A 15,159-nucleotide genomic window follows, 5' to 3' on the forward strand; every position below is an offset into this window, starting at 1 on the left:
ATAATGACTTATTTGGCCCCCAACTTTACAAACGAAAAGAAGAAGAAGAAGAAGAAGTCACTTTAACCCTTGCAGTTGCATTTTTTGTCAAATCACCCCAAAATAGATGGAAAAGTTAACATTTGTTAACTATGCTAGTGTGACATACACGCAGATTACCACATGAATGACATGTCAATATTTAATTGATTTTTAAATTTAAAACAATATAATCTTTACACTTTTTTAATGATTTTAAAGATTTTAAATTTTAAAAAATAAATTTTCATTTTTTATTTAAAAAATAAATGTTGGTGTGTCATCCACATGACAATCTACGTATATGCCACGTCAACAAAATTACAAAACGTGACTTTTCCATCCATTTTGGAGTGATCTGACAAATAACACAAGTTTAAAGGCTAAAAAAGACGAAAAATTAAATGGGGCACTAAAATGACTTTTTTTTATTATAAAGTTTGAGGGTCAAATAAGTCATTATGTCTTTTAAAAGTTATGAGGCAACATTTTACTTTTCTTTAAATTTTTCATTTTAAATTATGTGACATGAGATTTTATATGTCATTTAATGGTTTCAATAATGGGAGGGCATTATTGGTTTAACATTGGTGGTTTGGGGATGTAATTAGAACGTTTTGAAGTTTAGAGACCAATTTAGAATGAGGATCATAGTTTGGGGATGTTTGGTGCAATTAACTCAAAAATTGAATGATGAATTTCAATTTTGAGTTAATTGCACCAAACATCCCCAAACTCTGACCCTTATTCTAAATTGGTCCTTAAACTTCAAAGCATTTTAATTACATCTCTAAACTATCAAAATTGTATCAATCAAGTCCTCCATTATTAAAACTGTTTAATTTAACCGTGAAAGAAAACACATCAAATCTTGTGTGGCATAATTTAAAATGAATATTGTAAAAATGGACGTTGTAAAAAATCTTGGTTTGAAGTTTTCATAACTTTTACAAAAGCTTTATCGTTTACTCCGTCTTTTTTATTGATATAACATTGATAATTTAATGATGTGATTAAAATTTTTAAAATTTAAAGACAAATTTAAAACATATATCATAGTTTTAGGATGTCTGATACTATTACTCTTTATGGTGGAGGGAATTTTTGTTTTTAGATTTACTTTAGACTTCGGAGGTAAAAGTAAAAATGAAAAAATGAAGGTTACCGATATCTTGACACTTCTTATTAGGTTTGAGAGCACATGGCAAATGAAGTAATTTTTAAGCAAGTATGATCAGATATGTAATTCCACATATCTCATTTCTAATCAACTATTGAAAAAAGTTATTTATCCCAACGTCTTTTGTTTTAAAGATTTTAACTCAACAAACTCTTGCAAACTTCCCTTCACCAAAATCTTCCATCTATACCCAAATCAACTAAAAAAACCTGAAAAATCTATTTACCAAAACACCGTAATATTTTCTACCGGAAAAAAGTACAAAATTAATGGGTGTTAGAATCATCGTTATCTTTCGCTCTGTCATGTTACACGTTTTTGGGTGTTAGGACAAATTATATTGGCCCCATTTAAAGTACACCCCTTTTTTTTAAATTTTCTTGTGTTTTTGGGTATTAATTATCTGATCTTTATAAGAAAACCAAGATAAGATCTTGACACGTGATTCAGACCACAAATATTATTTTATGTTCTTCAGTTTTCATATTATGCGAAGTGTACTTTTTTTTTTTGAACAAAAGGCTTACCCACATGCATCAAAGAGTTAATTCCAAAACAAACAAAAACCCAATCAATAATATACTCAATCAATGTTCCATGAAGGGATTTTATTGAGAGTCGTATTATTTTGTCTTTTTTTAGTTTTAAAAATAATAAATTAATTCATGTAAAATACATCAAAAAGTAAATTTATATCTTTCTGTTTTTTTTAATTATTCATTTGTATTATTAAAAATTAGTGTAGTTGACAAAATAACTAGATAAAAATAAATTATCAAAGCAAGAATGCACAAAAACCGGAGCTCGAGCCAAAATTAAAAAAAAAATTTAAGAGATCAAAATGAAATTTTACGATTGTTGAGGAGAGATAAACTTATTTTTTTTAAAGAAATCGAAATCAAAATCAACAAATCCCTCAACACATTATTATTTCTTGTGAAAGTTTTATCTTTTAAATTCTACCAAAAACTTTGAAAACCTGACCTACCAAGGATACGTGTCGATGATCTCTATTTACGATGATGAGAGTGAGAAACACAACAACCATTATCTAAATGTTTTGTCAATTTCCATCTTACCAACGAATTTAGTAATCAATCTTTCGTATTATGTAGGTCCATTAAGAAGTAAGTACTGACTACAAATTTTAAAATTGCTCTATATAGATTTTAAAATAAAATTCATTTTACATAATTTATATTTATTTTATATGTAGTGGCGAAGTTAATTTTTTTTTGAGGGATCGAAATTAAATTGTATATTTTATTATAGTAAAAATACAATTCCGTCATTTTAATAACCTATATCTTTATATTATTTTAAAGGATTAAATCAAATTTTTATCATTTTGAAGAGCCAAAATATAATTTTATCATTATTAATTTAAATTTTTATAAATTATAAAATACCTAAATTAAAATTTTACCAATTTAGGGGTGTCATGGCCTCATCGTGTCCGCCACTAGAGGTGCTCATAGGTCAGGTCTAGGTTGGGTATAAACATGATATTAACATATTTTATACTTGTTTAAGTCTGGCCCGATCTAAAATCTAGGCTTAAAATTTTGTTCTAACCTGCCCATATTACTTTTTATTTTTTAAAAATATTTATTTTATTTTAATGTTTAATAAATTTATAAATTTTTTATATAGTCATCTTAACATTATTTTAATGTTTACATTAGAGTAGTATTATATATTTGGTATAGGATTTTTTTAATGTGTTCTAAATTACTTAATATATAAATATAATATAATATAAAATATTATAAACTTAAAACAGGTCAGATCGGACCAGATTTGGATCTTGAATGTTCAAGCTTAAGATCAACCTGTATTTTAAATGAGTCTAATTTTTTTACGCAAATCCTCTTAAATTTAAGATAGACTTTTAGACCCAGATGGATAGCTCAATCCATAAATAGTTGTATCCACCACTGTACTAGCAAATTATAATATATATATATATATATATATATATATATATATATATATATATATATATAACCATTTATTTGACGCTAAAAGTTTTCAACCATTAATTTTTTTAAAGCATTAAATAATTTTTAAAAATTTTATAGCCATCACTTCATTGAAATATTAAAATAAATAAATAATGTCAAATTGCTTTATTTTTTGTGCAAAAGTCAAATTGATTTTTATGCTAGTGACACTGTCATTCTCAATTGGCATGAAGTTGTCTCATGTCCAGACAAGGACAGAAAGTTTGATCCGAATGTCATTGGGGAAGAGTCACTCCAACCCCGTCATTTATTTTTCTTAGATTTTCTGAGCTGTTGATGATCAATGTGTTTGGTTTATTTTTTCATTATTAATTTTAGGGTTTAGGGTTTTTTTGTGTGAATTTATTTTAGAGGTCTCTCTATTATAATGACTTGAACAAATTAGTCTTTCTAATGTTAAATGGATTAATTTAGTCCTTGTATCATTAAAAAATTAATTGAGGACAGATTATAATAGAGTTAACACTTACTATTTAAAAAAAAATCTTATAGTTCTATAAATAAAATATTTTGTTTAGAATTGAACTACGATTCCATTTAATAATAAATGGACTAATTTGATTCAATCCCACTAATACATGGACCTCCTAAATACTTTAACCTTTTTATATTATTTAGTAAAATTTCAAAACTTTTTCATCAACATCTTTTATATAGTATTTTTTAAAGTTAAATTTAATATTTTAAATATAAAATATTTGTTTCACGTTATAAAAATTAAATTTTACTGTAAAATAAATAAATAAATATATAACTCAGTTCACTTCAAGTAACCATAATTTTTAACTTGTATTTTACACACCGTCCAAGCACCACAACTCAAATTAGTTATCGATTTTGCTTATAAATTAAATTTTTTATTCATATATTATTCTTTGAGTGTGAATTAATTTTTAACTTTTTCGTTGTCAATACATTCCAGCTTGAGGTTCCCACTACCTTTTCACACACTTTTGCACCACGTTTGAAAACAAAGGCTTAAGTTGCATAATAGGTCCCTCTATTTTTCAAAAATTTAAATTTAATCTCTATTTATTTTTATTTTTAGGATTTAATGTTTATAGTTTTTGGATTTCAAAATTTAAGTACAATTGTTAACAGTATTAGAGTTTTTTTTGTTAAGTTTATTAGCTTCACATTTTGAAATAAAAGATATTCATTTCATAACAATGTAATTAAAAATGGTATTATAATAAACCCGAATCTTAATAAAATAGATTTAATAGTGTTAGTAATTAGAGCTAAATTTTAAAATTTAAAATTTAAAAATAAAAAGACTAAAATCTTATAAATAAAAGTACATAAGTTAAATTTAAAATTCCAAAAATACGAAAATTAAATTAATTTAGTTTTTGACGGTAGATCACATGGATCTTAATAAATATTTGATGGATATGAATATTGGTGTGTGTTGACTTTTGAAGGAAGCATCGTTTTAATTTTATTTATATTTTTAAATGTTATTCATATACCTTTATAACTTAATTTTAATTTCTTAATAAAACTAATTATAAATTAATATACATGTATTATACCTTTAGTTACACATATAGAAATATGTTCACATGCAAATATTTTTTTAAATGATTAATTAGGTTAAATGATTTAATTTAATGATTATATTATATGGTAAATGTAATTTTAAAATAAGGAATAAATTAAAACTTATTTAAAAAATCATAATATCGTATTAATCAAGTACACACCGATATAGACCGGTATTAACCTAAATAGATCGTGATATATTAAATTTTTAATCAAAACGGATTAAATTAGTTGATATAAGTTTAAAGTGGTAACGAAACATATCGATCGATATGACTGATACTGATTTAATACTACAGTGGAGGTTATTTATGAGAGAGGTAGACTTGCCTTTGAGGGATCGATATGACTGATACTGATTTAATACTACAGTGGAGGTTATTTATGAGAGAGGTAGACTTGCCTTTGAGGGATCTCATGATCCGAAAACAATCGAAAAAAATTAGAAAATGTTCCTTAAAACGAGATTCTTATGAGTTTAGAGAATTTTATGAGAGATTCAAAATTCAATGTTACTTAATTATAAATAACATTGTAAAAAATTCATTAATTTACGTAAATATTACAATATTATAAAAAATAAATGTATCGGGTAAGGTGATATAAAACAAGATAGTTTCTATTGTGATGTGATATAATATATGGTGGTCCACTTTTGTTTTTATTAAGCATGCTTGGTAGATGATTTGTCAAAATTTTATTTTTTTGCGTTGAATAATTCTTAATTCGATTGATATCAATATTATTGTCAGTGTAGGAGGACGTGAGTTCAAGTGTGTTGAAACACATTATACTCCTATTTAAGGGTTGAGAAAGGGTTACGAGTAATTCTAGGCATTGTATTAAAAAAGAACAGATATGATGAGAATTTATAATGAGATCAATGTGCCCCTTAATGGGTATAGAACAAGTTAAAAACTCGTGGCTAACATCTACCCCTTAACGGGCCTACAAAATGCGGAGTGTTAGTTACTGAGCTCGCTCCGTTAAATACTTTGAGAAATAAAAAAAGAAAAAACTTTATTTGTTCATTTTAATTTATTAATTATTGTAATTCATAAATTCAATTTTTATGGTGGTATTATAATTTTTTAATCATATTATATTCAAAATAACCTCATACTCGATTTATATTAAATAATATTTTAGCCATTTGTGCAAGTTTAAACCCATTATAATATTATTTTTAAAATTATAAAAATAAAAATATATTTATATAATATTTTTAAGTGGTGGTCACCAGCAATCCATTCTTTGGAAAATAACAAGTAAAGGATGTTGCAATTTTATCTTAAAATTTTTTAATGTTATGAAAATGTAATTTATAAAATTATGGATTACCATCACCATTGTTGACGTTTAGCATTATTAATTTTAGCCATTAAAAAATACATGATGTAATACAACAACTTATTAGTAAAATCCAAATTAAAATATTTCTATCCAGGGTTGTTGACTTGAGTGATGAATCATTTACTATTAAAATGTGTGTGTGGATCTCATGAATAAAATAATAATTAATATTAGGAATGTTTACCTAATTTAAATTTTTATTTATTTAACTTTAAATTTAAATTACTCAACCTGAAAAGATGTTTGAAAAATAAAACCCAAGAAATTATATTAATCATTGATTCTTTTAGCTACTTTTTAAGAAATATACTACAACCTATTGTTAGGTAGAAGTATCATGAACTCCTTATATTAGGAGTTGAATTCTATTTAAAAAAATTAGTCATTATATGTTAAATTAAAGAACAAGTTAATCATTCCGTTAGAAATTCCATTCATTTCTATTGTTAAGAATTGAGCCATATATGTTAGCTTGATGTACATGTGGCATGTCAACTATAAATGAATGAAATTATTAACAAAAAGATCAATTTACTCTTTGATTTAACATATAGAACTAATTTACGATCTTTTGAGTAAAATGGCAAAATGTAAATCAACACTTCTAAAGTACTTTTACCCATATTGTTAGTTAGAAGCATGATAATCATATAGAAAAACAACTCATAAAGCAAAGATCCTTTAGCATCCAAGCTTTGCATTTCATTATATGCAATTATAATGTTTGATTTTCAGTCTCATCATCTATATATATATACATATGATATATAGATTTTGTCCAGTTATTTTCATTTCTTCGCTTATTGTATTTTGTACTAATTTAATTCTAAATTATAATTATTCAGATATATATTTATATTTAAACTTTTCATTTAAATGTACTCTATTTGAAACTATAAGACTAAAACAAATAAGCCAAATTGCAAATATAAAATATGGTAATCTACTTTGTACTCCATCTGCAATTCGTATTTACATATTATACATACATCTACAATTATACCAAGTTGTACGAAGACCAATGAGTCAGTGAGTCACCATGGACCCATAGTATTTGGAATCGGGTCCTTTAATTAGGTACTAATAAAGAGATAAAGATGTCAAATGCTTTCAATAAAAAATGCAAAAAAACTAACAAAGACATTGAAAAAGGCACTGTGATTGGTTTGTCATTCCCATATATTTAAGTCCTTGATGCATTCATCAACTCCAACTCTGCAGCAAAAACCAGTTTCCGAGATCCTCAAATAGATCATTGGGTTTTTTTTTTTTTGGGTTCTTTGGGGTAGCTTTTGCAGCTTTTTTGATGGGGTTTTGTGGGAAACCCAAAAAGAAAGATAAAGGCATAATGAAAGAGGATGACGAGAAGATGAAGATCAAAGGAACAGTTGTTTTAATGAAGAAAAATGTAATGGACATGAATGATCTCACTGCTTCGTGTCTTGATCGAGTTTATGAGCTTTTTGACAGAGGTGTTTCTTTGCAGCTTATCAGTGCTGTTTATACCGATCCTGGTTAGTTTCTTTGTTTTATTTTTCTGGGTTTTTGAGCGTAATATAACTTGACATGCCTGCTATTATGTCACCTTTGCTTTGAAGTAATGTTCACTCGGTGTTTGTTTTCATACTTGTATCAGCCAATGAGATGCGAGGGAAGCTTGGGAAACCAGCAAATTTAGAGAAATGGATCACAAAGTTTACTCCATTAACAGCAGGGGAAATCACGTTTTCTGTCACATTTGAATGGGATGAATCCATAGGTGTCCCTGGAGCTTTCATAATAAAGAACCGACACCATAGCCAGTTCTACCTCAAGACAGTCACCTTAGAAGATGTTCCTGGTCATGGCAGGGTTCATTTCGTTTGCAATTCCTGGGTATATCCGACACATCGATACAAGTATGATCGAGTCTTCTTCTCTAACAAGGTAACTTTGTTGTCCATTTGCAAGCATTTTGTTTGGTTTTTTAATATTTGGGGTGATATATACATAACTTTGATGTATCTGGTTTTAGACCTACCTTCCATGCCAAATGCCTGTACCCTTGCGTAAGTATAGGGAAGAAGAGCTCGTGAATCTCAGAGGAGATGGAAAAGGATGTCTCAAAGAATGGGACAGAGTTTATGACTATGATTTCTACAATGACTTGGCAATGCCGGACAGGGGTCATGATTTTCATCGTCCAGTTCTTGGAGGATCCTTGGATTGTCCTTATCCCAGAAGAGGGAGAACCGGTCGGAAACCACACAAAAAAGATTCGAGGACGGAGAGCAGACTGTTTCTTCTAAGCTTAAAGATTTACGTACCACGCGACGAACAGTTTAGCCTCGTGAAGTTCTCAGATTTCGTTGCCTACGCTTTGAAATCTTTGTTTCAGGTACTTATCCCAGAGGTTGCAGCATTATGTGACAAAACCATAAATGAATTTGATTCCTTTCAAGATGTACTTGATCTTTATGAAGGTGGTATCAGACTACCAAATGATGCCACTCTTAAGAAGATAAGAGATTGTGTCCCTTGGGAGATGATCAGGGAACTTGTTCGTAACGACGGCGAGAGATTGATGAAGTTCCCGATGCCTGCTGTTATCAAAGGTATATATATTCGAGTGATAGGTTAAGTATATAGTTTTCTGTTACGACTTAAAAATGACCCCATCATGTGGTTACAGAGGATAAGTCTGCTTGGAGGACAGACGAAGAGTTTGCACGAGAAACACTCGCAGGCGTCAACCCAGTAATCATCAGTAGGCTGCAAGTAAAATACAACATTTTTTGTATTTCAATATCTTTTATCTCAAAAAAGTATTTATGGTCTAATCTAAATAAATCATATAACATGTATGTAGGAATTCCCCCCTGCAAGCAAGCTTGATCCTGAAGTATATGGAAACCAGAAAAGTACCATTACAAAGGAGCATATTGAGAGAAACATGGATGGATTCACTGTGGAAGATGTGCTATTTCACCCTTTCATCTGTTTTTTGCTAGTTTGTAATGTTTCTTTCTAGATTACTAATTGGTCTTTTTTGATTCAGGCTCTAAAACACAACAAATTGTTTATATTGAACCATCATGATGCCTTGATGCCTTACTTGGCAAGGATAAATTCCACTACCACAAAGACTTATGCCACAAGAACTCTGTTCTTCCTACAAGAGGATGACACGCTGAAGCCGTTATAATCGAGTTGAGCTTGCCGCATCCGCAAGGCGACAGCCACGGAGCTGTAAGCAAAGTTTTCACCCCGTGGAGGATGGTGTTGGAAGTTCGATCTGGCAGTTGGCTAAAGCTTATGCTGCTGTGAATGATTCTGGCTACCATCAGCTCGTTTCTCATTGGTATGATGCTGAAATGCCGACGCTTGATGCTTTATGTATTTGAAATTTAGCAACTTGTTGTCATGTTTGCAGGTTAAACACCCATGCTGTAATCGAGCCATTTATAATCGCTACTAATAGACAGCTGAGTGTGGTTCACCCTATATATAAGCTTCTTCATCCCCATTTCCGTGATACAATGAACATAAATGCTTTGGCTCGACAGACACTCATCAATGCCGGTGGTGTACTTGAATTAACAGTCTTTCCAGGAAAATATGCACTTGAAATGTCATCTGCTATTTACAGGAACTGGGTTTTCACTGAACAGGCTCTCCCTGTTGATCTAATTAAGAGGTAAATCTAAAGCCAAGCTATATACTGATATCTTTCATTAATAATTTAAAGCAAACACCTTTAAACACCTTTATTTTCAGGGGAATGGCAGTGCCGGATTCGAGCTGTCCCTATGGACTCAAATTGATGATAAACGATTACCCATACGCCATTGATGGGTTAGAAATCTGGGCCGCCATTGAAACCTGGGTAACCGAGTACTGTTCTTTCTACTACCCATCAGATGAAACAGTTAAAAACGACACTGAAATCCAATCATGGTGGTCGGAGGTCAAAAACGAAGGCCACGGCGATTTAAGAAAAGAACCATGGTGGCCGGAGATGAACACATTAGCTGATCTCACCCAAGCATGTACCATCATCATATGGATAGCTTCCGCTTTCCACGCAGCTGTCAATTTCGGACAATACCCATACGCCGGATACCTCCCAAACAGACCAACAGTCAGCCGTCGGTTCATGCCGGAACCAGGCACCAAAGAATACGACGAGCTCGAAAACGACCCAGATTTGGCTTTCTTGAAAACAATCACCGCACAGTTCCAAACTTTACTGGGTGTATCACTTATAGAAGTCTTATCAAGGCATTCAACCGATGAAATATACTTGGGGCAAAGAGATACGGCGGAATGGACCACCGACGATGAACCCTTAGCGGCATTTGAAAGATTCGGGAAGAAACTGGTGGAAATTGAGAGTAGGATTATGGAAAGAAACAATGATAGTAAATTGAAGAACAGAGTTGGACCGGTGAAGGTGCCGTATACATTATTGTATCCTAGTACATCGGATTATAGCAGAGAAGGTGGGCTTACAGGAAGGGAATCCCAATAGTATCTCGATATAAAGCTCTTTGCCATTGGCAGGCTTTCCATGGCAGGAAAGTATCGATTTATGGGAATATAATAGGTTTTCCTTTTTTTCTTTTTGGTGTGTAAACTTCAACCAAAAGGTAAGTTAGAGATGTCAAAGAATAAATTAGATTCATTGCTTGTGCAGAATTAGATAAATAAATAAAGGCAGTTTCTGAATATGATCGGAGAATATAGGGAAGAGTGGTCCAAGTGGAGAGGATGACTTAGGGATGCCAACTTTATTTGGATTTAATCCGATAATTCTAGCATTATTTTCGATTTTAAATTCAAATTATTAAATTATTTATTTGATATTTCACTATGTTATCTTCCAAAGTAAATAATGGGATACCCATTGTTGAATCTGAATCAATTATCCATAAAAATAAAACCAACTTAAATGATGGATGTATGCAGAGAAATATAAAATTATGATTTCACGTTATCTCAAAAAAAATTAATTTGTCATTCTCGTATTGAAAAATAAAGCAGTTTCATATAATTTTTTCTTATGCAAATTAATATGGGTATGGTGAAAACAATGTTGACGTGAGAGGTCTAGTCAGCAATTCATTAATGAGATATCGATAGAATGATCATTTTGAATATTTTTTAAATAATATAATTAAATTAATAAAAATTAGAATTATCAAAATAGGAATTATTTTATTTTAAGGTGACTAACGGAATAATTTATCCAATTAATATCAACATCAATTTTAAATTTACTGCAAATAATAAATAAAATATTCAATCAAAATCTAAATTTATAAAATAACAAAATGAATATATGCAAATATGTATTGAATGGGTAAAAGTACCGTATAGACTTTTATATTAGATTATATTTTGCTCTCTCTACTTAAAAAAAAGGTAAATTAATCATTATATGTTAGATTATTGAACTAATTGGTTATAGCTCGTGAATCTCAGAGGAGATGGAAAAGGATGTCTCAAAGAATGGGACAGAGTTTATGACTATGATTTCTACAATGACTTGGCAATGCCGGACAGGGGTCATGATTTTCATCGTCCAGTTCTTGGAGGATCCTTGGATTGTCCTTATCCCAGAAGAGGGAGAACCGGTCGGAAACCACACAAAAAAGATTCGAGGACGGAGAGCAGACTGTTTCTTCTAAGCTTAAAGATTTACGTACCACGCGACGAACAGTTTAGCCTCGTGAAGTTCTCAGATTTCGTTGCCTACGCTTTGAAATCTTTGTTTCAGGTACTTATCCCAGAGGTTGCAGCATTATGTGACAAAACCATAAATGAATTTGATTCCTTTCAAGATGTACTTGATCTTTATGAAGGTGGTATCAGACTACCAAATGATGCCACTCTTAAGAAGATAAGAGATTGTGTCCCTTGGGAGATGATCAGGGAACTTGTTCGTAACGACGGCGAGAGATTGATGAAGTTCCCGATGCCTGCTGTTATCAAAGGTATATATATTCGAGTGATAGGTTAAGTATATAGTTTTCTGTTACGACTTAAAAATGACCCCATCATGTGGTTACAGAGGATAAGTCTGCTTGGAGGACAGACGAAGAGTTTGCACGAGAAACACTCGCAGGCGTCAACCCAGTAATCATCAGTAGGCTGCAAGTAAAATACAACATTTTTTGTATTTCAATATCTTTTATCTCAAAAAAGTATTTATGGTCTAATCTAAATAAATCATATAACATGTATGTAGGAATTCCCCCCTGCAAGCAAGCTTGATCCTGAAGTATATGGAAACCAGAAAAGTACCATTACAAAGGAGCATATTGAGAGAAACATGGATGGATTCACTGTGGAAGATGTGCTATTTCACCCTTTCATCTGTTTTTTGCTAGTTTGTAATGTTTCTTTCTAGATTACTAATTGGTCTTTTTTGATTCAGGCTCTAAAACACAACAAATTGTTTATATTGAACCATCATGATGCCTTGATGCCTTACTTGGCAAGGATAAATTCCACTACCACAAAGACTTATGCCACAAGAACTCTGTTCTTCCTACAAGAGGATGACACGCTGAAGCCGTTGGCAATCGAGTTGAGCTTGCCGCATCCGCAAGGCGACAGCCACGGAGCTGTAAGCAAAGTTTTCACCCCGGTGGAGGATGGTGTTGGAAGTTCGATCTGGCAGTTGGCTAAAGCTTATGCTGCTGTGAATGATTCTGGCTACCATCAGCTCGTTTCTCATTGGTATGATGCTGAAATGCCGACGCTTGATGCTTTATGTATTTGAAATTTAGCAACTTGTTGTCATGTTTGCAGGTTAAACACCCATGCTGTAATCGAGCCATTTATAATCGCTACTAATAGACAGCTGAGTGTGGTTCACCCTATATATAAGCTTCTTCATCCCCATTTCCGTGATACAATGAACATAAATGCTTTGGCTCGACAGACACTCATCAATGCCGGTGGTGTACTTGAATTAACAGTCTTTCCAGGAAAATATGCACTTGAAATGTCATCTGCTATTTACAGGAACTGGTTTTCACTGAACAGGCTCTCCTGTTGATCTAATTAAGAGGTAAATCTAAAGCCAAGCTATATACTGATATCTTTCATTAATAATTTAAAGCAAACACCTTTAAACACCTTTATTTTCAGGGGAATGGCAGTGCCGGATTCGAGCTGTCCCTATGGACTCAAATTGATGATAAACGATTACCCATACGCCATTGATGGGTTAGAAATCTGGGCCGCCATTGAAACCTGGGTAACCGAGTACTGTTCTTTCTACTACCCATCAGATGAAACAGTTAAAAACGACACTGAAATCCAATCATGGTGGTCGGAGGTCAAAAACGAAGGCCACGGCGATTTAAGAAAAGAACCATGGTGGCCGGAGATGAACACATTAGCTGATCTCACCCAAGCATGTACCATCATCATATGGATAGCTTCCGCTTTCCACGCAGCTGTCAATTTCGGACAATACCCATACGCCGGATACCTCCCAAACAGACCAACAGTCAGCCGTCGGTTCATGCCGGAACCAGGCACCAAAGAATACGACGAGCTCGAAAACGACCCAGATTTGGCTTTCTTGAAAACAATCACCGCACAGTTCCAAACTTTACTGGGTGTATCACTTATAGAAGTCTTATCAAGGCATTCAACCGATGAAATATACTTGGGGCAAAGAGATACGGCGGAATGGACCACCGACGATGAACCCTTAGCGGCATTTGAAAGATTCGGGAAGAAACTGGTGGAAATTGAGAGTAGGATTATGGAAAGAAACAATGATAGTAAATTGAAGAACAGAGTTGGACCGGTGAAGGTGCCGTATACATTATTGTATCCTAGTACATCGGATTATAGCAGAGAAGGTGGGCTTACAGGGAAGGGAATCCCCAATAGTATCTCGATATAAAGCTCTTTGCCATTGGCAGGCTTTCCATGGCAGGAAAGTATCGATTTATGGGAATATAATAGGTTTTCCTTTTTTTTCTTTTTGGGTGTGTAAACTTCAACCAAAAGGTAAGTTAGAGATGTCAAAGAATAAATTAGATTCATTGCTTGTGCAGAATTAGATAAATAAATAAAGGCAGTTTCTGAATATGATCGGAGAATATAGGGAAGAGTGGTCCAAGTGGAGAGGATGACTTAGGGATGCCAACTTTATTTGGATTTAATCCGATAATTCTAGCATTATTTTTCGATTTTAAATTCAAATTATTAAATTATTTATTTGATATTTCACTATGTTATCTTCCAAAGTAAATAATGGGATACCCATTGTTGAATCTGAATCAATTATCCATAAAAATAAAACCAACTTAAATGATGGATGTATGCAGAGAAATATAAAATTATGATTTCACGTTATCTCAAAAAAATTAATTTGTCATTCTCGTATTGAAAAATAAACAGTTTCATATAATTTTTCTTATGCAAATTAATATGGGTATGGTGAAAACAATGTTGACGTGAGAGGTCTAGTCAGCAATTCATTAATGAGATATCGATAGAATGATCATTTTGAATATTTTTTAAATAATATAATTAAATTAATAAAAATTAGAATTATCAAAATAGGAATTATTTTATTTTAAGGTGACTAACGGAATAATTTATCCAATTAATATCAACATCAATTTTAAATTTACTGCAAATAATAAATAAAATATTCAATCAAAATCTAAATTTATAAAATAACAAAATGAATATATGCAAATATGTATTGAATGGGTAAAAGTACCGTATAGACTTTTATATTAGATTATATTTTGCTCTCTCTACTTAAAAAAAAGGTAAATTAATCATTATATGTTAGATTATTGAACTAATTGGTTATTTTTATTAAAAACCGTTCATTTGTACCATTAAAAATTAGCATGACTATTGAAATAACCAGATAATGACGCATGGTGTGTTACGTGTACCCTATGTTGACATATAAAAACTAATTTTAGTAGTAAAATGGATAAAAATTTAACAAAATTACTAATTTACTCTTTGATTTAATGTACAATTTAATTATTAATATACCAACCTAGTAGTACT

At 31.4% G+C, this 15,159-nt stretch overlaps 2 protein-coding genes across 2 annotated transcripts; both read left to right on the forward strand.

The window, feature by feature from the left end:
- The first annotated feature begins 7,245 nt into the window (after positions 1–7,245).
- LOC105800512 (probable linoleate 9S-lipoxygenase 5) lies at positions 7,246–10,922 on the forward strand. The gene is given in 11 exon segments (XM_012631704.2): positions 7,246–7,634; positions 7,757–8,046; positions 8,135–8,714; positions 8,792–8,877; positions 8,969–9,076; positions 9,158–9,299; positions 9,302–9,369; positions 9,372–9,460; positions 9,533–9,796; positions 9,877–10,614; positions 10,616–10,922. Coding segments are annotated over 11 exon segments (2,601 nt in total). The 5' UTR covers positions 7,246–7,426; the 3' UTR covers positions 10,644–10,922.
- Positions 10,923–11,457: 535 nt separating this feature from the next.
- Positions 11,458–14,322, forward strand: LOC128032618 (linoleate 9S-lipoxygenase 5-like). Its single transcript, XM_052621303.1, is given in 8 exon segments — positions 11,458–11,472; positions 11,570–12,095; positions 12,173–12,258; positions 12,350–12,457; positions 12,539–12,843; positions 12,916–13,155; positions 13,157–13,177; positions 13,258–14,322. Coding segments are annotated over 8 exon segments (2,070 nt in total). The 3' UTR covers positions 14,027–14,322.
- The last annotated feature ends 837 nt before the right edge of the window (positions 14,323–15,159 follow it).

This window comes from Gossypium raimondii, chromosome 9 (genome assembly GCF_025698545.1).
Source record: "Gossypium raimondii isolate GPD5lz chromosome 9, ASM2569854v1, whole genome shotgun sequence".
Classification (NCBI taxonomy): domain Eukaryota; kingdom Viridiplantae; phylum Streptophyta; class Magnoliopsida; order Malvales; family Malvaceae; genus Gossypium; species Gossypium raimondii.